The sequence below is a fragment of the Paramormyrops kingsleyae genome, chromosome 15 (genome assembly GCF_048594095.1).
Source record: "Paramormyrops kingsleyae isolate MSU_618 chromosome 15, PKINGS_0.4, whole genome shotgun sequence".
NCBI classification, from domain to species: domain Eukaryota; kingdom Metazoa; phylum Chordata; class Actinopteri; order Osteoglossiformes; family Mormyridae; genus Paramormyrops; species Paramormyrops kingsleyae.
The window spans coordinates 1,431,240-1,453,839 of NC_132811.1; the positions used below are offsets into that span (position 1 = coordinate 1,431,240).

The 22,600-nt window shown below is 42.3% G+C and overlaps 3 protein-coding genes across 5 annotated transcripts; 1 reads left to right on the forward strand and 2 right to left on the reverse strand.

Moving 5' to 3' along the window:
* Positions 1–1,937: 1,937 nt before the first annotated feature.
* On the reverse strand, positions 1,938–11,970 carry lmnb2 (lamin B2). Of its 2 annotated transcripts, none has more exons than XM_023843818.2 (12): positions 11,518–11,970; positions 9,943–10,079; positions 8,902–9,058; positions 7,955–8,080; positions 7,313–7,483; positions 6,659–6,784; positions 6,180–6,400; positions 5,590–5,818; positions 5,371–5,478; positions 5,163–5,282; positions 4,939–5,037; positions 1,938–4,849 (listed from the first exon to the last, which is right to left on the reverse strand). In XM_023843818.2, exons 1-12 carry the CDS (start codon positions 11,734–11,736, stop codon positions 4,808–4,810), a joined length of 1,755 nt encoding a protein of 584 aa, XP_023699586.2. In that variant the 5' UTR covers positions 11,737–11,970; the 3' UTR covers positions 1,938–4,807. The 2 variants fall into 2 exon arrangements, with proteins under 2 accessions (XP_023699586.2, XP_072555818.1); XM_072699717.1 differs by lacking the exon at positions 11,518–11,970 and adding an exon at positions 10,505–10,711.
* Positions 11,971–13,429: 1,459 nt separating this feature from the next.
* Positions 13,430–14,670, forward strand: rpl36 (ribosomal protein L36). Of its 2 annotated transcripts, none has more exons than XM_023843819.2 (4): positions 13,430–13,480; positions 13,867–13,961; positions 14,234–14,368; positions 14,534–14,670. In XM_023843819.2, exons 2-4 carry the CDS (start codon positions 13,869–13,871, stop codon positions 14,621–14,623), a joined length of 318 nt encoding a protein of 105 aa, XP_023699587.1. In that variant the 5' UTR covers positions 13,430–13,480; positions 13,867–13,868; the 3' UTR covers positions 14,624–14,670. The 2 variants fall into 2 exon arrangements, with proteins under 2 accessions (XP_023699587.1, XP_023699588.1); XM_023843820.2 differs by lacking the exon at positions 13,430–13,480 and adding an exon at positions 13,559–13,583.
* A 1,636-nt stretch (positions 14,671–16,306) lies between these two features.
* On the reverse strand, positions 16,307–21,480 carry LOC111860355 (vimentin-type intermediate filament-associated coiled-coil protein). Its single transcript, XM_023843974.2, has 2 exons — positions 20,577–21,480; positions 16,307–19,544 (listed from the first exon to the last, which is right to left on the reverse strand). The coding sequence occupies exons 1-2, from the start codon at positions 20,765–20,767 to the stop codon at positions 19,196–19,198; spliced, it is 540 nt and encodes a 179-aa protein (XP_023699742.1). The 5' UTR covers positions 20,768–21,480; the 3' UTR covers positions 16,307–19,195.
* Positions 21,481–22,600: the final 1,120 nt, after the last annotated feature.

The window sequence follows — 22,600 nt, forward strand, 5'->3', positions numbered from 1 at the left end:
TCAAAGAAATTATGCAAAATAACTTCCATTCCATTTATCCCACACATGGTGTCAGAGAGCCTAAGAGCTACCCCAGGAAACCCAGGGTGTCTCCTTGGATGTGGTGCCAGTTCTTAGCAGAACAGACACACATTTGATGGACAATTTAGAGACATCAGTTTTCCTAACTACATATTTTTTTGATTGGAAGGAAATAGACTTTCTGACCAACATGCTCCAGACTGTAAGGATCGATGTGCCACACTTCACATACCTTAACACCAGTGTTTATCAACCCGATTCTCTGGGACCTCCAGAAAGTCCACGTTTTTGCTCCCTCCCAGTGCCTGATTGACTGTCTGTGAGTCCCCAATGACCAGTTTGAGAAACACTGAACTGGGCTTCACAGGGTTATGCTTAGGTTAGGTTCTGTATTTCCTTTTTGCCAATAGTTGGTCTCTCCTCTGTGTGCATTTCTGTTTGCAGTGCAGTGGATCAACAGCTATAACTTCCTAGAAGTATATCTCAGTGAAGACTTGCACCAGAATGCAGTTTTACATGTACATGGTACAACAGCTGCTTTTTTTTATAATTTGTTAAATTAACTAATGCCTCGATATGGCAAATATCAAATTCTCACACAAATATCATGTTATCCAGTGCCACTGCAAACATAGCCTGCATGTTTGACCCAAATTTGGCCTAACTGGTTTGCACATGGACTGCATAGTATTTGCCCATCTGCAACATGCATTAGCAAGTATCTTCTTGCCCTGTGGCAGACTAACCAAGCAGCAAGTGTAAGTTAGTCTGTCAATGCAAAAACACTAGTTTCGACTAACAATAAGAACATTTATGGTCATATTTTTAGAACTTGAATTATCCACTTTTGACAGAACTGGTAGCATTTATTGCAGAAAGAGACATCATAGGAGTTAAGCAATGTTTAAACATTTATGGATTGCTGACTGCATTACCTGTATCTCCCAGTCAACAGTTCACCAGTCATTCCTGATATTTCAGATGCTCCATAGCATGAAACACATGTAAGATGTTTGCAGTCTTCCTTGTCCAACAAGATTATTCATTGTTCTTATGGTTCAGTTTTAGGTGATCATATCTCCCTAATATAGTCATCATTCAAATGGCAGTTAAAATATATTTGGCATTTGTAATTTAAGTGAAATGGCATCATGAAGTTTTCAACCCTTTGTTCTGAAGCCTGTTTTACAGCCTGGAAAGAGGCAGGTGTAGACTCAAATGCATGCTGGATACACCTGGTTTTCTTCATTTGGGTTGGATTTCAGTGCAATCGTGAATAAACCAAAATCAATTGAAGACAAAAATACTAACTTAAAAATTACACATAATATACACAATTCTTAAGTCGATGTGGAATGTGAATGAAGGCTATTCCTGTGTGGTACAAACCAATAGATGGGCTACTGCGGAACAAATCAAAGGTTCTAATAAGTCCCTTAAGTGATGTCACGACACACGGCATCAGGTCCGAATGTGTGCAGCTGAAGTGCCAATGCTGACCACCAGCCAGCGTCAGGGGCACCAGACCACCGGAACTGGACCTTGCCACCATGGGAGGGCAGCTGGGTTGGTGTCTTTCTGTTGTCATGTGGACTGCTGGGTCGGTCACGTCAGGGCCCCACCCATTCCAGGCCACATAGGTTAATGAACACAGACCTATACCACAAACCAAGCAGAGAAGCTGCTGTGCAGCTGATCGGACATCAGGACTGATCTCAGGGTAAAAGGGACACACAAGATTCCCCACGACTGACCTGATGACCCGTGAAGCATATCAACAGCTTAAGGAGTGTGAGACAGCCAGTTATTCCAGATTATTTCCAGTATGATGGATATCTTTTAAATGGCTACTCTACACAAGACTATACAAGGTTAACAGGCAAAAAAAAAACCTTCATTTCAAGAAAACCAGGAGATTTAATAAGTAAAACATTTATTGTATTATGTTGTACAAAAATGTCAATATAAATGTAAATAACTCACGGGGGGAAACACTTTTGGCATGCATTCCTACAGTTCCCCTATATAATGATAAAGTTTAGGTTTTTCCCCTTAAAAGCTGAATTCGAAAATTTATTCACAATTTTTTCATGGCTTGAGTAAACATGAAACATCACATTATTGCGCATCATTTTGTGCATTTCAGAGTATGAAACTGCAATCTCCTTACAGTAAGTTATGATTCAGTATGCTATCAAATATTCAGATCTGGATTTTTACAGACTGTGCTGACAACTTGATTCCCAGAACACATTGTCACATTATATTTTGAGAAACCTGAACAGAAATCTGGCAGTGTAAAATACTTTAAACCAGTGCATGTTAAAAAATAAAAGCTCATTTTAAAAACTCTTATTAAAATGTGCCAGTGGTTGGCAGACTGCTGCTGAATGTTCTGTACAGATCACTTAAAGCAGTGTACAACAATCACAGTTAGCGAAGTCGTTTCCAAACGACATCCTGCTGAGTGATCTGATATCCTCAGAACTAAATACTTATGCTACTAAAATTTTCTACCAGTGTAATCAGCTTCAGTTTTCCAACACTTTTCAGAAATGCCAAAATGCTGTGCTAACGAGATCAATTCCTTTGAGCACATCACTCTATCTAAGCTATTTAAGTCAATCTGCATGTTTAACCTAAACTTTACCATCTTTAAACAAACATTTGATACAAGCATGATTACTAGGTGAGTGATATATAATCATTCAATAAAAAAATATGTTTTGCAGGGCACTGCATTTGAAGGAAAAAAAAAATTGTTTCCCAGGCAAACAATCTGTATTAAATAGCTGTGTGGAGACAACACAGGGGTTTTAAGCTTATTTTGCACTCGAGTGCAATGGCAAACATGTGGATCAACTCCGCATTTCCTTTCACCAATCCAGCCCCACCAACAAAGATGCCGTTATCCTGGCTTAGAATGCCAAATGTTGGCGATATAACAGACGAGGCTCCTTAGTTTTCAGATCCTGAGACAGATCTCCTGATTTTGTTTCTGAAATCCAATTGTCTACAGAGACCTCTGAAGTCACTGTAATTCGGCACCATACGGTTGCCTAAAGAATGGCGGACAACGCATTTGCACCAGTGAGTTGACTGGTGTCAGGGCTGATTTAAAACATGCATCCGTCTGTAGACAATGCAGACAATTATGCCATGAACACAGTACAAAGTTCGATCAGCTGAATACTGCACATTAAGACACGGGAGTATTAATTTCTTTTAAGATGTCAATACTCTATCACAACCAAATAGTACATTCAGTGGTACGACGACATCATTTTATAGCTGTAGAACCCTTGTCGATAACCACATTTACTTTTAAAAAAATATTTGCATGTATCTGAGAAACAATTTTACACTTATAAAAAGGTATATAAATTCAACATGGATTATTGCGACCAACAGTAAGCATTAATATGAACAAGGTGGACGTACATTATATTTCTTCCCCCATATATGTACAAATACCAAGGTAAATAACAAGGTTATCACCAAGTAAGTGTTGCACACAGCATATGCCTTGTCAATAAGGTCATACAATCATGATGCCACTGACCTTTCAGGCTGGAAAGTGGGGGAGAGTAAATCATGGACGGCTTCAGGTCTGGCCTTAATCCCTGAAGGTTTTTCTTATAATCACTTTTATCCACTGTATCATGATGTGAGTGTTTCTGGGCCAAGCCCTCGATGCCCGCTAAGCCCAGCACTGCTCCAGCGAAATGCATGACTAAAATCTAGTGTGAACCGATTGTATAGATCTTTCTCAATACAATTTCTTGGGTCGACAGGGTCAAAAATGACAACCTTGTTAATAAAACTGACAGTGAGCCAACTGAAGGGAATTGACCACGTAGTGCCGCAGAAATCGTTTAAAGTCACCGCTTAATCCTGGGCATTTCTGTCAGCCAATAACACTCTTCCTGGAGAATCAGCATTTACTAAACTACTGCTCACCCCAATTTAAATTTTTTCACGATGTGACAATTATACCCACAACCTTGCATTCAACCATGGCTAACCACTGATCAAACTGACCATCACTCCTGCAAATTCCACCCTGTTTTCCTCTGCAAAGCTAAATATAGTGTCAGTTACTACCTACATGAGTGAAATCATGCCAGTTTAAAATCTGTCACTATCAACTATCAGTATGGATGCCAGCAGATAGAATCATTATCTGATTCTAAATACTGAAATCATTATCATCATTTCCTGATTTCTGCCCTCAGACCATTTCCGGGCAGGTAAGGCATATATATGCCTCTACTAAAATTAACTATTAACAATGGAAGCAGCAGATGGGAAAAAACAGCTATTAAAATATTTTTGAGCCAGTTTCCTTTTAGTCTCAGTGGTAAAAATCTCTAACTCAGGGTCTCCCTGTTCATCAATCTAACAGTGCACCAGACCTGCTCCCAAAGGCTTTCAATTAATCATAAAAACCATTCAAATGCCTCATTGATAAGCAAGGCAACCATAATGAAATAAGTACAGTGTACAGTGGCAGTTAAGATAAGTTCACCAACCCCATCTCTATCCAACTTTGGGTAGCATGGGGGACCCCACTATTTCTATAATATTTTTGGGAACAATCCTAAAACTTTATAAGTTTAAGATAGTTATATGTAATTAATGTAATAACTATGCATGATTCATTACAAAAATGAACTCCATTTCAAAACATATGAGGCTGACTGGTTTGGAAACTAAGAAAAAATTAACAAGACGGAAATATACAAAAATATTTAAGTTGCTGTATGGGGGGGCGGGACTGAATTCTTCACATAATTAAACATTCCCTGGATGAAGGCTTTGGGTCTCCCTAGAATGAAAGGGAAAGTAAGATCTTTGTAAAAACACCTTCCACCAAATAAAGTTCAAAAGATTTTACTGCAAACATGGATCATGTACCTGTTGATGGAAAAGATCTTCTTCACCAAAGTCAGCATCCTCATCATCTTCATTCTCCACATGTACTATGATCTTGGTGACCGTTCTCTTGGCCACCTCCTGAGCAGATGCAGAAACTGCATTAATATTGTCAGGGCAGAAAACTAACAGGTACCAAAAAGACAGAGTAATGAGAGATTTCTCAGCGCTCGCTGCAGCGAGAGCCACGCGAGGAGGAGACACACCTCGCCATTTGAGTTCACCAAGAAGGTGACAATGTCGTCCCCAGTGCCCCAGGAACCCTGGCTTTTCCAGAGCAGGTCAGTGGGTGGACTGTGAGATACTCCAGCATCAGCACTCCAGATCTACACAGGAATGCAAACAATTCAGATGGATCACAATCCCAATCTTTTCTATCTAAGCTGATTTATTAAAAAAGAAACAACTCCTTACTGTGACAGTCTGCCCTGCTTTGAGGACATATTTTGGTGTAAATTTGTAGGTTATTTCATCCCCGTCTCCAATTTTCCTTTTCAGTCTCCAGCTGCCAAGTGATTGATCCTGCGCAAAAATGACAGTGTGACAAGTGCCGCAGATCATCACCTAATTCACACTTCATTAAGGCCATGAGCTAAAACTCAAGCGGCAGGTATGGTCTCTGGCACCGTGTACCTTTTCAGAGACATTTCTGAGGGTGACACTCTTGCCCTCTAGGTCTATCTCCTCGATGGTGATGCTGCCTGTGGCCTCGGCTTCTTGGTTAATGTGGACCTTAGGCTGACTTCCTGACGACAGCTCGACTCGCTTTCTCTTGGCGCGAGACGAGCGCGTAGAGCTGCTGCTGGTGGTAGCAGCGCGAGACACTGTCACCCGGGAAGATGGGCTGGGAGACAGTTTTAACCTGGTGGAGATAAGATTAAGCGTTCAAACCAGCACAGGTTTTATAGTGTTGCTACCCAACTGTGGTTTAAAACAACCTATTACAGCCGTGTAAAGACCAGAACTGTAAGGTCTTCCGTAAAGAGCGATGCTTTGGCAGAGGCCTACGCTAAACACAACCACATATGGTGTAAACGTTACAGAGCAGTCCACGTAAACGTGTGGCCAGCTTCACATGACAGGCGAGATGCGCATTAGTTACAAACTGCTAGAGAAAGGTGTCACTAGTTCTCATATCTATCTCCACCGAAATAGAGAGAATAAACCCTTCTAATCAGCCACTGTGGAGCTCTGTTAGCAGCAAGAGGCAGCAGAAAGCTGACCTATCTTCCTCTCCCTCCAGCAGCTTCCTGTAGGCGTTGATCTCCATGTCCAGGGCCAGCTTGACGTCCAGCAGCTCTTGGTACTCGTTCAGCTGCTGCTGCATGCACTCCCTCATCTCTGCCATCTCGCGCTCCTTGGCGTCCAGCTGACGCCGATGCTTCTCCCGATCGCTGGCCAGGATTTCCTCCAGCTCGCGGATGCGCTCCTCAGCTGCGCTGGCCTGTGCAGCGGCAGATAAAAGCCCAAGGTGATGCTGCCAGCGTCACTGGTGCTTAGCAGCCATACATAAATACAGAGAAATATAAAGGATAACATATGCACACATGGGCCTAAAGAACAGCTTAAAGTTTGACATAAGCATACACACCAAGCCAAATGTTTGCTTAAAAGTACAATGAACACTTCAGTAAGTTACTGCTACAGCATTAAATGGACGTAGATTCCTGGTTAGTATAACGTGATAAAGCTGAACAGACACCTGTTTCTGCAGGGCAGAGAGTTGGTAGCCCAGGCTTTCAATCCTCATGCGTGACTCCTGCAGCTCCTCTCGAGCTGCGTTTACAGCCTGGTCATTGAGATCAGATGACACTTTGGCGTGATCCAGCTGCAAGCCGGGAAGGAGAGCAGGAGGGAATCACCCAACAGTCACACGCAGTGAATTATCACCCTTAAGTATAACTGATGAGAGCTGAAACCTCTAAATATTTCATTTAGATTTTACATTTTCACTTCAAACGCTGATACTACATGCAAGTGCCAGAATTCTTTAAAGCATGTCTAATTGTCATGGTATTACACGTAACAATATCTAATGTCACACGAGTAACTTGCCAAAGAACTCAGTTCTCGTGATGTACTCATTGTAAGAAAATACTCGTACAACCATAGATGCTTAAATTAAATATATTCATCGGGCCGCACAATTTAATCGACCACCCCAAACTATGCTCTACTAACTTGGCCGCATAACTCCTAATAAACCGCAATGCACAATGACGGAGGACTAACGTCAAGAGGTATGTGTACAGCTCTACTGTGTCCTGTAGTAAAGTACTGCATATACACTCCAAATCAAGCGCGAGCAGCCATCGGCCTCCCGTAAGCCTCAGCGCCTTGTGACTGGTGCCCATACCTTGGCCCTAAACGTGTGCTCCAGCTCCGTCCTGTAGACGGCCACCTGCTCCTCATGCTGCCTGCGCAGATCCTGCAGTGCCTGTGCCAGTTTGTAGTCGTAGTCCTGCTTGGTCCCGCTGTCCACCTCCACCATCCGCTTCTCGCGACGCCGGCGAGTCTCACGCACCTCCTGCGAACGGAACGCAGCTACCAAATCACCATTTCCGTTTCCCACAAATTCAATTATTTAAGGCTACATAATTAATCAAGTCCGTTTAGGTACACTTCATCTTAACTAAAGCGCTGATCATCCATCCATTCATGCAAGCCAGGGGCACAACAACAAGTTTACACTTGCCTTGAACATAAATAAATTTGAAGCAAAATCTGTACTTCATTTAGTTACAGAACCCTATTATTACAACTGTGGGATGAAAGGCAGCGGCATTAAATTCAAGGGTATCTGGAGAGTAGAACAGATGAAGTACTTCTGGAAAACCTTTAGGAACTGATGAATCAGTTTTGGAAAAACTTCAGGAAGGGGCATACGGCAAAAAAAGTTTGGGACACTTGAATGGACCAGAATCCACACAATAGGAAAAACAAATTGATGGGTGTAAAAGGGAGCACAAGAAATCAAAATAAGCCAGTCAAAGCAAACCTCATCAAACATGCTCTTCCTGAACTCCAGCTCCTCCGACAGGCTCTGACAGCGGTTCTCCAAATCCACTCTCTGTAAAGTTTCTGATTCCAGCTGCTTCTTAGCAACTGCATGGGCATCTTCAGCCTGGGTTTGAAAAAAGACAGTTTTAAAAAAACCTATAGAATTTCACCTTTAAGACTTAAATAATGCAGGTAAAATACAGAACGTGCTGACTATATGAAATAAATATTTGCGTTAGAGCAACCATTCAGGTTACAGCATCAGTCCATATTTTCCCACAGTAAATATGTGATTACTCGTACCCTTTGTCCAAAGTTTGGCAGGTTATTGAGTTTCTGAGAATTATGCAGTGTGCAACAAGACTACCAAAGGCAAATGCCTTTCCCTCTGCCTTAGTGGAGTGGTCTCCATGTGGCAACAGGCCAAATATTGCACTAAAGGAGATGCGCATTATAGGCTGACCAGAGGGATGACAGAGTTGAATACAGGAGGCCAGAAATTGACTAAAAATACGTCCAAAATACGTGCCAACTAGGCAAGACTTACACATAGGACATACTGGTTTACTGGATGGATATATTTTAGCCAATTTGTCATTTGAATAATGGACCGTATGAAAATTTTTACACTGAATCAATCCACGATGTATGTATGTATTTTAGAAACACAGTCATCCCAGGTCTGAAATAGTCTCCCCAAATTCTTTGCCCCAGACCTATTTTACAGTCATGCAGTTTCGTGGATAGAATAACACCTTTGACTAAACTTGGGGCAGCTACGTTGTAAAAGGCATTATATAAACAAAGTAAAATTCGCAGCTTACTAAAATAGAGGATTTACAAGCCATGTCAAACTATTGGTAAAACCTCACCCTGAGACTCTCAAATATGATTAAACAATCAGCATTTTACCAGATGGCCCACAGTGGAGACAGAGCAACAAACCTTAGCGAGCTGGGCTTTCAGGTCGGCAAGCTCAGCGCCGAGAGACGCGTTCTCACTCATGGCGGCGCTGAGCGCCGCTTCGCTCCTGATGTGCAGTGAATCCAGCTCCTTAATGCGGGCCAGAGCCGACACCAGATCCCCATCCTTCTTTTTAAAACTGGAAGAGGAGGATAAACAGGCAACTAGAGTGAAGGACACCTTCAAAGTCCATGCTTAGGAAGTGGAGGTGCCACAACACATACAAGTCTAAACAGTACAGTACCATATATTTTACCATATATCATATATAAGTTAAAAACTGCAGATTATATCACTGCATACCACATCAATGCGTGGGAAATCAAAAAATGTGAAAATGTATGCTACATTAGAAGTTTTAACTTCAGTGCCATTGCATTAATTTCTGCAAGCATTCGTCATCAGAGCTGCATTCTTAGCTGCACTTCCTGTCTGAGTATGTTTCTAAGCAACAGAGTAAATAGTGCCAAACAGAGATATCATGGTCTCTATATGCATCATTGTTTTAACAGCTATTCTTCACTAGAATCCAACAGTTTGTTTTAACCACAATTTGCTTTATTTAAATAATAGCAACCATTTACTTTGAATTGCTGTTTTGTGATGACAGAACGCACCTGCATTAGTACTAAGACAGAACACCCAAACCAGACTCACCTTTGGGTGGCTGTAACCTGCTTATTGCTCAATAAAAAATATGAAAAATGGAATGCTACATTCTTATCTTTGATCAAATAAACTGCATTCCAACAAACTTTTGACCACCTGTTCCAGAACAGAGCTGGTTTCTCTCATCCTATGTCAACTGAGCTTTAGTTACCATAGCTATGCAGAAGTACTATGGAGTTCTGTTTTGCCCCAGAAGTCCACACCCCTAATGTTAAACTACATGCTGTGCCAAATAAGTTGTGACTGAGCAAGAACATGACACATGACCAGGCAGCAGTGAAGACCCAGGACAGTCCTGGCCGTCTCACGCACACATTGCCACAAAAGGCGGTACGACCACATACGAAGACTCACTTCTTGGTGACCTCCTCAAGCTCGGCGTTGGCTTTGCCAAGATCGATCTGCAGCCGGGCTCTCTCACGAGCCGTTTCATCCAGGACACGCCGAGCATCTGCCAGCTCTGCTTCATACAAGGTCTTGATGCCGGTAACCTGAAGGGATCAGGGTTTGTCTAAACATAACAAAATTCCCAATATGATACCACCCCTTATTCAACACAGAATAGCCAGGAAATGGTCATCCAGGCATTTCAACTGTGAAAGGAAGAATACTGTACAATAGATGATAGTGTCTGTTATATGGGTGCCCCATTACTAGACTGGAGTCTACAGTAACGACAATGATATCCAAAAGATCTGATTTATATACCCTCTCTTGCTTTCCAAGGACATGCATATGATTTGTGCATATATTAAATTGGAAACCTTTCAAAATTTACTCCACCAAACGCAATCGCCAACTAGGCTCAATGTGCAAAACATCTGCTTTAAAAATAAAACAAAAACACTTCATTCCTTAAAGCCACCGTTGGACCCCGCCTTTTCGCCACTCCATATATGATACAGTTCACACATGCCTTATTCGACTGTGTGGAACTGTTGGAAAACGGGCTGGGTCTGTTTTACAGCTTGGCGTCCACCCAGAATCCGATTCTGAGCGCCAGCAATGAGGATCCCTTAAGTTTTGGCATACCACTGCATCTTATAATTAGGACCATCACATGTGTTTTAAAAAAATACACGAAGGATACTAAAAACGGACAGTTTACCAAAAAAAATAAAAAATCGGCCACTAAGACGAAGAAACACTCCGTCGTTAAATAGTGTAGTGAAAAACAATCCGTGCGGCATGCAAAAGCAGAGCTCTGAGCGGGAAGGCGGGTCTCACACAAACACGCATCTGCGCCGCAGATTTTCATACAAATGAACGGATCCCACCCTCACCCACCCCACACACCAAACCGGGAAAACCCGAAAAGGTCCAACGCAGACCCCCATAACGTGAACGGACGAGGGTAAACGGTTTAGGTGTGACTGGGAACTAAGTTTTGGTTTGACTCAGCCGCAAAAAAAAAGACACGCATATGAGGAAGTCACAAGAATCTTCCAGATTCCAGACAGCGCATAAATTTCTATCAGACGGTCCACACAGATGTGAGCAAGATGCATAATCAGTTACATGGCAAAAGATAGGCAATGGACCGCGGTAAGCACGATTAGGCGGCCGGGTGCACTAACATGAAAACGAGTTTTCGAGCTGCCAGTCGCTATCTTAACGAGCTGGCCGGCAAAACCACCAACAAATCCCACTTAAAGCAAATCGAGTAATCAAGCGGCCTGCGAGAGGATCGCGAAAGATTCATTACATTGGCAGAAAAGTACCGCTCAGGACCGACGGCCGCCGGCCAGCCATGTGCCGACAACCTGGTACTGCGTGATAATGGATAACGACCAGAAAGTTAGCCGGCACCATTATATCGTTCCGTTTTTTTTAATTAATTCAGTTGAAAATGTACCGTAAATATACATTAAGTTAACACTGACGGATAGAGCAGCACGCGACGCCGCGTTAGGAAGTAAAGACACTAACCTCCCGAGTGGTGACCTCCTCCTTCTCCGACACCTTTACCATCAGCCGGTCATTCTCCAGCTCCAGCGCCCGCACACGGTCGATGTAGACGGCCAGCCTGTCGTTCAGGTGCCGCAGTTCCTCCTTTTCCTGCAACCGTGAGATGCGCGTCGGGGACAGCGGAGTGCTAGCCGACCGAGCGCTTTCGGTAGCCGTGCGGCTGGGGGTTGCAGTCGCCATCTCAAGTACAAAAAAATCGTTCAAAACTACACTTCTGAGCCGCCGCAGCGTTTCTGAATTGCCAATGCAAAATGGCAATTAACGAAGGTTATGTAATATGTATATATAGAATGGCTTTTCTAGAAAATCTAATTCATTCGCCAGAAACCTATATACTAAGCAGTTAGGATTCTACTCCAGCGCCGCGCACAAACCAGCCACTTTCTTTGAAAGAGCTGGCAGGGGCAAGATGGCCGACGCGCACGCAAACCGCGCCAAAATGCACGTTACGCATATCCCTGGTAGTTGTAGTTTTAACGTGCAGAATTTTAAATGTCAATAAAGTTTGTGCATAGGGAGGCCTACCGCAATATTTTGATTATATGGCTCAGAAAACAATTTTGAGAGAATTTTGTTATGAATTGTGGATGAATTCCCTTTCAGTTTAACCATTTCACAACAAAATCAAATGTAAAAAAATATCCTCATGTATAATCACAAAATAAATATTATCATTCATAATATAAGCATAGCTAACAATTTCACTATGGACATGTGCAGTAAGGAATTTTCTTTCTAAGATATTTGTATGCCTGTAATGTTACTTCTTTCTAGAAGGTATCCTGGAGTTAAAACATTCATATTAATGTCTTTTCACCATTCGAGCTTCTTGCTCATTTCATTTTTAAACATTTATTTATTTGTTTTTTTGTTTCTTTGTAAGAAATGTCACTACAGTGAATAGTGCTGAAACAGCATATGATGAAATATGTTTACCAGCACAAGATCATGGTGTTCCCATCCCAGACAGCATAGGGAAGAAGCACAGTTACTCACACCTGGGTGGAGTAGACGCCAACCACCCAGCTCACGCCCTCTACACACCCCTGAAGGGATGTGTTCCACTAAGCAGGATTTCTCTGATAGCTGGGTCAACTTAACAAGTCATGATCGTCCAATGAGAGTTTAAGTAAGGAGCATTCCTATTGGACAATTATGACTTCTAGCTTAAGTAAACCTAGCTGACTGAGAAATCCTACTTTGTGTAACACCGCCCTGCCCTCTGGAAAATGCTGCAGGTGCATCACCACATGTGCCACTGACTTCAGAGACTTTGCTCAAGTCATCAGGTCACAAAACCGGTGACCCGCACCTGTCCATCACGTATTACGCTACTCTATTGTCAACGTACTTTTTCAACACTTTTATATCAGGGGTCACCAACCTTTTTGAAACTGAGAGCTACTTCATAAACATGTTAAATGCTTTTTTTAGATATTGCCTTTTTCAAATCTATATAAATGCAAATGTGATTAAAGAAGAATAGCAACAGGATAAAATTAAATTTTAGATGCTGCTCACTGGTGAGTTGTGCTATTTTTAGAACAGGTCTTTGGGCGACTCATGTGGTTCTTGGGGGCATCCTGGAGCCCGCGGGCACCATGTTGGTGACCCCTGCTTTACAGTATTTTTCTTAGTTTTTTTATTTACCGCAATGTATTTTTGCACTTGCAATTGTTTTTTTTCTTTTTCAAATACACGTGGCAATAAAACTTGAAACTATATATGGGGCAATACGGCGAAAGTACCAAGTACGTTTCTAAGGTGAAAAGGTTGTTTTCGGAACAGACATAAATTTTTAGGTCATCTTGGCCGACGGAGGGCGCTATTTATGTTTTCTACATTTTTCATCCTCTATGCTTTGGTTACCCAGAATCCTCCGCTGAAACGGTCTTTCCGGTGAGGTCGCCATTAGTGAAAGCAGGTAAGGAAATGATTGCTGAGTTACAATCTTATAAAAATCAAAAGCATCCTCTTTAGTTTGTGCTGTTTAACAGTATGATTGTACCACGCAACTTATATTATTGGTAATAAGGAATATAGTTCACGTGTAACGTATGTTTTATTTTTTGTTTGAAATATCAAGCTTGTCTCCGGGTGCCGTTTAGATGGGCAGTACACCTTCGGCTTTGAGCAGCAAAAGAGATGGGTTTCAGATGTATAATTTTAGATAGATTCTATTCATATTCCTAAGTAAAATATGTATATTGATTTACATGTGTATTACATTGACAGAGTTGTATCCGTGATTGCAGCCGTGCTTTGCAAACATGTTGAGGTAACAGATTGTGTGTTTTTCCTCATGTTTAGAAATGGCAATCCGATATCCTATGGCCGTGGGCCTTAATAAAGGCCACCCTGTCACCAAAAACGTTTCCAAACCCAGACACAGTCGTAGGAGAGGGGTGAGTAACTGTTTTTGTAGTTTTTCGGTTTGGAATTAAGTCTAAACAAAGTACGATCGAGATGGTGATCTGAGAAACGCGAAACACATGAATCAAAAACCTTTAGCTGCTTAATTCTGCGGATATACTCGGGATATAGCATTTACAAATGGTGCCGTTTGGAGGCTAGCAACCAGAGACACATGTTCCCAGAAGTGCCTCATCAGAAATCGCCGTAATTATTGTATGACGTGTGACGCAGATGGTTATAGAGGCTCTATTTATTTTTCCAGCAACTGACCAAGCACACCAAGTTCGTGCGCGACATGATTCGAGAGGTGTGCGGCTTTGCTCCCTACGAGAGGCGCGCCATGGAGCTGCTGAAGGTGTCCAAAGACAAGCGTGCGCTCAAGTTCATCAAGAAGAGGGTATGTACTGTTGAAAAGAGTCTTCTGGTCTAGACTGTTTTCTGTGTGGTCTGTCCTGTTGCTTGTGGATGTTAACTATCAAAGGCTGCTGGCCTTTGGTTATGGCGACTTTGTTCCATGCACGGAGCTGTCAGGTGAGACTGAGGTGTGTTTTTCACTCATCAGGTGGGAACTCACATCCGCGCTAAAAGAAAGCGAGAGGAGCTCAGCAACGTCTTGGCTGCCATGCGCAAGGCAGCAGCCAAGAAGGAATAAACAGCCGCCGTCTGTCGGTCTTTCAAATAAATCTTTGTAAGTCATGACATCTGCTGTAGTCTGTTTTGTTGTGTGTGCGATTCCTCTCAGCTGGGCGTCATTATTGGGCTGTTCTAAGAGTGGTGCCTTAACGGTAGTAGGTCCTTGCATTAATTTTGCTCACAGTGCTTGCTTTATGATGTGAATCACATGGAATCTTGTAGTGGAACCTGCAGGATCCAGTGGGGGGGGGGGGAAGTCTGGGGCCTGTGTCAGCCAGTACAGAGCACTGCCTACAAAGGTACCCTTGGATGGCATGCCAGTACATAGCAAGGCACGCACTCACAAATCAGAAAGTTATCCTAACTGCATGAATTTGGACCCAGGGAGGAATGCCAGTACCATAAGGTGCGCTTTAATGAATTTACTACAAAAAATTTAGAATTTGGACTATAATAGACCTGTATTTTATCTGTTTTGTTTACAGAAGTGTATGTTCAAAGGAACCTCTTGATTATGAAGTTTAAAGTAGGAGTGGTTTGGTAGGTTGATTAGCACTGTAGCCTCATGCCTACCTGTGTGCGAGAATGAAGTTTGCATATTGTGTATGAATGGTATTCTCTGCAATCCAGAAATGCAGTTAATTGCATAGATATTTCTGCATGCCCAGGGAAAGTGTGTGATTATGTGCACCTTGTGATTGGCTGGCCTTCCATCCAGTGTGCTCCTCTGCCTTGTGATTGGCTGGCCTCCCAGGCCTAGGCTCCGGGTTTACTCTGACCCTATGCTGGATAACAGTTTATGAAAGATGAAAATAGTTTCACATCTGTGTTTTATTCTTTTGGTGAAGCTATCATTGAACTAAATCACACACCTTAATAGACATTAAGATGCAAAGTAGGTGTGAAAGAAGATACTCATGATACAATCATGAGTAATTGAAATACTTAAGGGTGGAGTTTGCCTCAACTCGAATCTGGTGAATTGATGTCACAGAATATTAGTATTCTTTTGTGATGCATCACACTTAAGGTGCCTGAACTGTATTGTATGCTAAGTGTGCAGATCAGTGCACAAAAACAGTCGTCTGGTGTTTCTCAACCCTTGCAATTAATTAGGCGGGATTGAGCAATTCCACCCATCAATTCCTACAGCTAATCCTGGTAAGTGTGAGGAGTCTATCCCAGGCAGCCGAGGTACATGTGGGATGGGATTAAGCTGTTTTAAGGTTTTGATTTTACAATCTAACGTTTTGACTGTGTTAATTTGGAGCCTTGCTGCAATTCCCATTTATTCGAGTATCTTAGGAATCCTTATAAATTCTGAATGAAAAAAACTGTACAAGGGTTAATAATTATTTTGTAAACTGGAAGAGCAGGGGTTGCTGGGCTTTAAAATAATTGTGCAGACTGTGATGTCATTGCATTCTTCTCTCACAGCCAACGCGAACCTTGACTTAACTCTGCAGCACATGAACCTCTCCCTTTGTGAAGTTAAGGTTATTACTTCCTTACCGTACATCATTTGTGTGGCTTAGCAAAGAGATGTGATAGCATCACAGATTTATTAAGAAGAAGAAAAAAACAGGAAATTAGGATAATTCCACTCTGGGTAAGAAGGGAATCCCCTATATGCTGGGGGAGTTCCCTTTCTGTAATTTCCGCCAAGTTTTGTCTCAAGGGAAGAAAATGCAGGACAATGACATAATGACAGCACTGCGACATTTTTATTAAAGCCAGTAAATCATCAGTTTAAACCTTATCGCATGCCTCTAACATCTTTAGAGATCATCCAACAGTGTTTCAGCAGCAGAGTCTCATTTAATATATAAACTGGAATGTAAAAAAGTTAACAGCCTTGTTTCAGTTAAGTGAAAGATACACTAAATCCTTTTGAGGGTTCCTGGGTGCTTCAGTCGGCAGTCACACTCTCTCCAAGCAACTACAGTGCAGGTGAGTTAGCATCACTGAGCAATGGGGTTCAGCACTTGTCTCTGTGTCCCCCCCCCCCTGGGGCTGCATGAGCCAATTTCTCTACTTCTGAAGCAACCAGGAGCAGGGGGCAAAATCTAAGGAAACTCATCCCAAAACTAGCTAAAGCCTTTTACATTCAACTTCCCACCTCTGTAACCTTGCGCGAGTCTGTGTAGCATCATTGACTGAATTAAGGCAAGCAAATGGCAATAAGTGACTTGTTTTGAGTAATGAGTCATTTTTAAGTGTTGCGTTCAAGTGCTACTGTAACCATTTGGACAGCGCTTATTTTCCAAGTGTAATCCATCACTTTATTCCCAGCTAAGTATAAGGCAAGACTAAAAATATTTCTTACAATAATTCTAAGAAAATCAGCATTCTTTTTCAATTTGCCCAGTCTTTGGTGTTCAATGCAAAAAGTGTCAATTTCAGTAACGGATTTCACAAGCAACTTTTTGACCTGGTATTTGTACAATAAGGTATTTTTTTGGAAAGATGCAAAGGACCGTTCCTGGATTACAGCAGGAGGTTCACCTGGCCGTGCGAAATGGCTACGTTAGTCCTTGAAGCTAATTCTTGCATAGGAAGTAGTGGGGAAGCAACAAGGTGCCCTTTGGAATGATCAACTAAACTGGGATAAAAGTATTCCAGTGATAAGCCCCCACTGTGTCCTCCTCCAGAAGAAGAAGTGATGGATGGGGGGGGCAGTCAGAAATCACCTGAATAATGTGCTTTATACACTATTTAACAATGAGAATGAGATGCTAAATGCAGTTCTTCAAGTACAAAATCATGTAAGGACCACATCACACAGCTTTCACCGTGGTACACGAGCCAGACAGCATTCAGGAGCCCCACTCTCCTGCAAAGAAACTTCCAGTTTAACCATAAATAAATGACTGACTTTATGGATCACCAGAGAACTGCTAGAACAAGGTCGCCTCCAACGCATCAAGAAACTGGTACTAGGTAAACCAAATAACGGAGTTACTGTTTGGTTCTTGACTATTCATGTTTTAGAAAAATAGGAAACATGCTGGTTGAAGTGTCAGTCTTTCTCCAGCAGATCAGGACACAGAACCAGCTTTGCATAGGCTGTCATGAGCTAAGGCTAGACGGACAGTGATACACTGGGCCCGTGTGAGAGTGACGGACAGTGACACACTGGGCCCGTGTGAGAGTGACGGACAGTGACACACTGGGCCCGTGTGAGAGTGACGGACAGTGACACACCGGGCCCGTGTGAGAGTGACGGACAGTGACACACCGTGCCTGTATCAGAATGCCAGACAGTCACACACACTGGGCTTTGTGTGCATCTGAGACTGAGGGAATATTGCTTGTGGATGCACAAGGGCTTGGTCCACACCTTCACAGTTACAAATTTTACACATTTTACAAAAACATATGAAAGAAAAAAATCAAAGGACGTGCACACCAATGTTCCTTTATGATTCTTGAAAACAGGACAATATTCAGGGACCTACTAGCTCACATTATGAAGTGCTATTTATGTCCGAGCAGAACAAACACCCAAGACTGTACTGTATGGTTTGTGTGTCAGGGTGTTAAAGCTGCACGAATGTCACTTGAATACTTTCACTATTTTCTCAAAATCCTACTTAAAGCTAAAATATAATATTTTAGCTGAACGTTTTGGTCACTGTGTCCACAACACTGCTATCCAATTGATTACACATCAACTTCATCTGTAAATGACTGGTAAAGAATTAATTCCTAGTTCCGGTGATACATAAAATCATTAAAAAAAAAACTATAAAACAAGCAGTACACTTATTTAACCAATGAAGTTTGCTGACCACTTACGAAAGACTTTGACCCAAATTATACTGTAACAAAACCAAAGTAATGGCCTTGAGTTCAATTTTCTCAATGAACACGGCGTCATCTGTATGAAGAACGTACTTAGAAAACTTAATACACACCTGCAAAATCTCTGTATGAAGAACATACTTAGAAAACTTATTACACACCAGCAAAATCTACCTCTATTTCAAGGAAAACTTACTAACCTGAAACAAGTAACACCTGAAAATAAAATATGACCTATTGCATTCATCACCAATTTTCTTAATTAGCAGTATAATTTAAACGTGATGTTAGGAGTCAGGCCATACTGCACCTAATATACAGGCCCTGAAGATCCTGTAAGTCACTGTAGCTTTTTATATCTGCAGTTACTGCTCTCACATTTTGAATTTTAAAAAGTACATGATTTCTGATGACTTTGTCTTGTGGTTACAGTTTATATTAAAGCAAAGATTGAATTGTATCTTTGAGAAACATCACATGTAGCCGTCATGTTATGTAAAATGAATACACATTTGATTATGAAAGTCTCCTGTTCCCTGCAAGTTTTAGACAGAAGCTTCATTTTAAAATTAATATTGTGGGTGAACAGTTATTCTGTTACAGCATGCCCACCTTTCTGTCAGACTACCTATCATTACGTTTCTGGAGGCCCCTGCCTTGCATAAATGTCTAAGTAATCAAATAGAGCAAAAAACACAAAAGTATATACAGACTTTAAAGCAACGGCCCTAAAGCTTTCACTTAAAATCTTAACTCGATATTTTTAGTTGGTTTTCTTCCACTTGTATTATACAGTGGTTCCAAAGATATTCTCCTCCAGGTCCTGGTCATCCATGTCATCCTCTGTGAGAGAGAAGTCCCTGTGGTTGATAACACGCTCAGGGCTGCAGTTTGAGTCGCCGTCGGTGAGGGATAAGCTGGGCTCACCCCCCCGGAAGACGGGTCCCAGGCGCTCTGCCTCGGCCATCTGCGACAGCACGCTGTCCAGCAGCGGCCGGCTCTTGCAGATGTTGTCCAGGAGCTGACAGCGGTGCCGGAGCTGGCCGATCAAGGAGTCCTTCTCCTTCACCATATTCTGAAACTTCTGGATGATTTCCTCTGATTTGCACAGCTTTTCATGCAGGTATGCAATTTCCCTTTAAGAAAAAAATCGCAACAAAATACACTTTCATACTGGCTAATTCCCTACAGTGACATATGTAAGCTACCAAGGCCTGACCCAGAAAACTACACATACTATAAAACACGCTATAAAAATACTACAAACAAAACGTCCGATTTTCAATACCCCCCCTCCTCGAAAACCTTCAGAAAAGCGAAAATCTTGTTAAATTTCAGTGATAATCACAGAGCGCAGCAATATATCGTCGAAGTTTTCCCCAGTACTTTGCACACATTGCACTGTAACACGCCGCACTGCCCCTGCCTTCAGGTCATGTCGGAGGAATCGCAAATACGAGATGAAACCCCATGAACGGCACTACAAAGCCGTATACTCCCAGCGGGAGACCGGGGATCGTCCATAAGCCCCGAGATCCCGAGGTGGGGGCGTCAGCGCGGTGGCAGGGGATAGACCCACTGTGACAGGCACATTATTGTTAAAGTAGTACTTTTATTTAGGCTATCATTGCAAAACTGAATTGTTTAGAATGTTGAGGAGATTGTTATTAAATGGCATATCGTGGATTTTTTTTTGTCTCAATATTTGATATGTAGATGGTCAGCTACCTGCTGTTTGAGCAAGGGACTGCGGAAAGTTCAATTAACGCTACAAATATTTTGGCGTTGAGAGGAACGAAAAATACAGCAGAACAAAAAGTAGTTTTATCGCCTCCATTTTGCTCCGCCTTCAGCACTTGGACACGCGTCACACCGTAATCACGATTTTCCCGGTTCCTAAGTCGGATCTCCCGAGCAGCTCACATCAGCAACACATCTAATCATCTGCCTGTTAAGTTTTCTAAAGCAATAAATACGCCAGTCATTAATGAATAAGGAGAAGGTGGAGGGAAAGAAAAAAAACAGAATAAAAGGGGTGATTTTGTTCCTTGTTATCTAAACCTGTTACATATGTGATACCCTTCGCCGGAGCAGAAGTGCAAACGATCTGGCAGGAAAAGTGAGAAGTGCGACTGGGGGCGAAGCAGCGGCGAGGAGGCCGGCCGTACCGGTCCTTGGCCTCGGCGACCTCCTGCGTGGCGGCCCGGAGCTGCTCGTCTTTGCGGATGAGGCTTTCCGCCTGCTCCCGCACCGTCTTCTCCGCAGAGCCCAGGCGCTGCTCCAGCTCGGCCACCCGCCTGTGAACGGCGGCCAGGTGCGCGTTCGCCTCCTTGATCTGCACCGGCGATGGCAGCGACATGTCACCGGAGCAGCGGGGCGGGCGGCCGCCGCCTCCCCGTTTCAGCCTTCGGCTAGGTCTGTTTTCGGCCCGATTGCAAGTTTTGCTTTTGTGTCCGGCTACATTTCGGGCACGCAGTCCGATAGGAGCGTGTAGTGTTCAGTCGGCGGAGAGAGGCACCCGCTCATCGCCCAGCAGCACCAAGCTAACTGGCTAGCAGCAGTTACTGCACTTCATTTTAACAGCATCTCCCTTCACCATTGCCTTGGATTCCCTACTTCATTTCGGAAACCAGCCCAAGCACATAAAACTGATGTGGGCAGTGGCGCATTGCCAGTAACGACTGGATGAGCCAAAGCTAGAACAATATTAAACATCACATTATAAACACGGGCACGGCCGTTTCCCCGAATGGCTTTCACAGTTATCGCAGTTAGTCCGTGGCACGAAACTCGAAAAAGAAAATAAGCAGAACGACCCCCTGATCGGCGCCTACAGGTCTTCAAGTCGCCACATCAACACTCCGAGATCTGCGCGGGGCTGGCGCGCCGCACCGCTACATGCACTTCCTGGGCACAGAGAGTAAAAGGCAAACTTCTCGGCTCTGCCGAAACCTGTGGATCGGAGGCTCCGGAACCGGCCGTAAGCGCCACCGCTCTTAGATATAATAATGTAGGTGCCTCCTTGTGCGCTTGTGCGAACTCGACAACCTCGGCGAAGTTGCTGAGACACTGCGCATGCGCAGACCCTGTCAGGAAGCGATATTATCTGGGGCGAACTGGTTAACAGGAAAGTGGAAGATGGATGGATGAACAAATAATAATAAAAAAATGACTAACATCAACAACAGTCACCATCATTATATACCAGGCATATTGCTACTATCATATTATTTGTTGGATAAATATTTAACAATTAAAAGATCAATAAATTAATGTATAATTCTATAACTATATAGATGAACATATATATTTTTAAAAGGATAGATGTTATAGAAACTACATATAAGAAAGCTGATTGATTTAAGTATTCACTATACCTGTGTATTTATTTTCATATTTATTTAATCGCTTTAATTAATCATCTATTGTCATCCTAATAAGCTTTTTTTTTGCCTGTCGGGCATGCCGATAATAAAGTAATTTTCTTTTTTAAATCCATAGTAAGTAACACATTCGTAAAATTGTAGTTTTACTAACAAAAACTGTAAATGAAAATATAAATGGGAGAGATGCCTTACTTAAGTTAAAAAAAAGAATTATTTGACTGAAAGTGCCTTAATTTACTGGTATAGGTATTAGTATAAGAATATCTGATTGTAACATCTTGGACATTATAGGCAACATGAAGGCTACACATTGATCACATGTGGCTGATTTAAAAAAATGACTGTATTTGTCCTTAGGGGTATATTAGAGTTCATACTCATCAAATGCATAACATGGGATTTAATCATAGTAAGTTCACTGGATTAAGTGCATAAGGTTCTGTCCATATACACATTTAATATGACACATCGTCGCTGCAGATGCTCGGAGATACGGCCACTTAAGTCACTTTTGTTGGTCATAACTATACAGCATTATGACATAATCATTTCCCTTGGAATTATTGATGGTATCGACAGAATCGTTGGATTTTTGGCCATAACAGAGGATGACAAAACCCCAGTCTAATTAATATATTATTCTCCTGCATCTAAGATAAATCACATAGACATAGACATAAAACCGACACCTGTGCTGTCAAACCATTTTGTATATAAAATAAATAGTGAATTGTAAAATACACAATGCCCAACCATCGATAAAAAAACATTTAAAAGTACAAACATGCATTATAATTTCATAAGTA

Coding starts and splice junctions, on each gene's coding strand:
- rpl36 (XM_023843819.2), top strand. CDS start 13,869: ATGGCAATCCGATATCCTATGGCCGTGGGCCTTAATAAAGGCCACCCT. Junction 13,962..14,233: donor GACACAGTCGTAGGAGAGGG/GTGAGTAACTGT, acceptor TTATTTTTCCAG/CAACTGACCAAGCACACCAA. Junction 14,369..14,533: donor TCAAGTTCATCAAGAAGAGG/GTATGTACTGTT, acceptor TTCACTCATCAG/GTGGGAACTCACATCCGCGC.
- LOC111860355 (XM_023843974.2), bottom strand. CDS start 20,767: ATGTCGCTGCCATCGCCGGTGCAGATCAAGGAGGCGAACGCGCACCTG. Junction 19,545..20,576: donor GTCGCCGAGGCCAAGGACCG/GTACGGCCGGCC, acceptor TTTTTCTTAAAG/GGAAATTGCATACCTGCATG.
- lmnb2 (XM_023843818.2), bottom strand. CDS start 11,736: ATGGCGACTGCAACCCCCAGCCGCACGGCTACCGAAAGCGCTCGGTCG. Junction 6,785..7,312: donor AGCACACGTTTAGGGCCAAG/GTATGGGCACCA, acceptor CCCGGCTTGCAG/CTGGATCACGCCAAAGTGTC. Junction 6,401..6,658: donor TCTCTGCCCTGCAGAAACAG/GTGTCTGTTCAG, acceptor GCCGCTGCACAG/GCCAGCGCAGCTGAGGAGCG.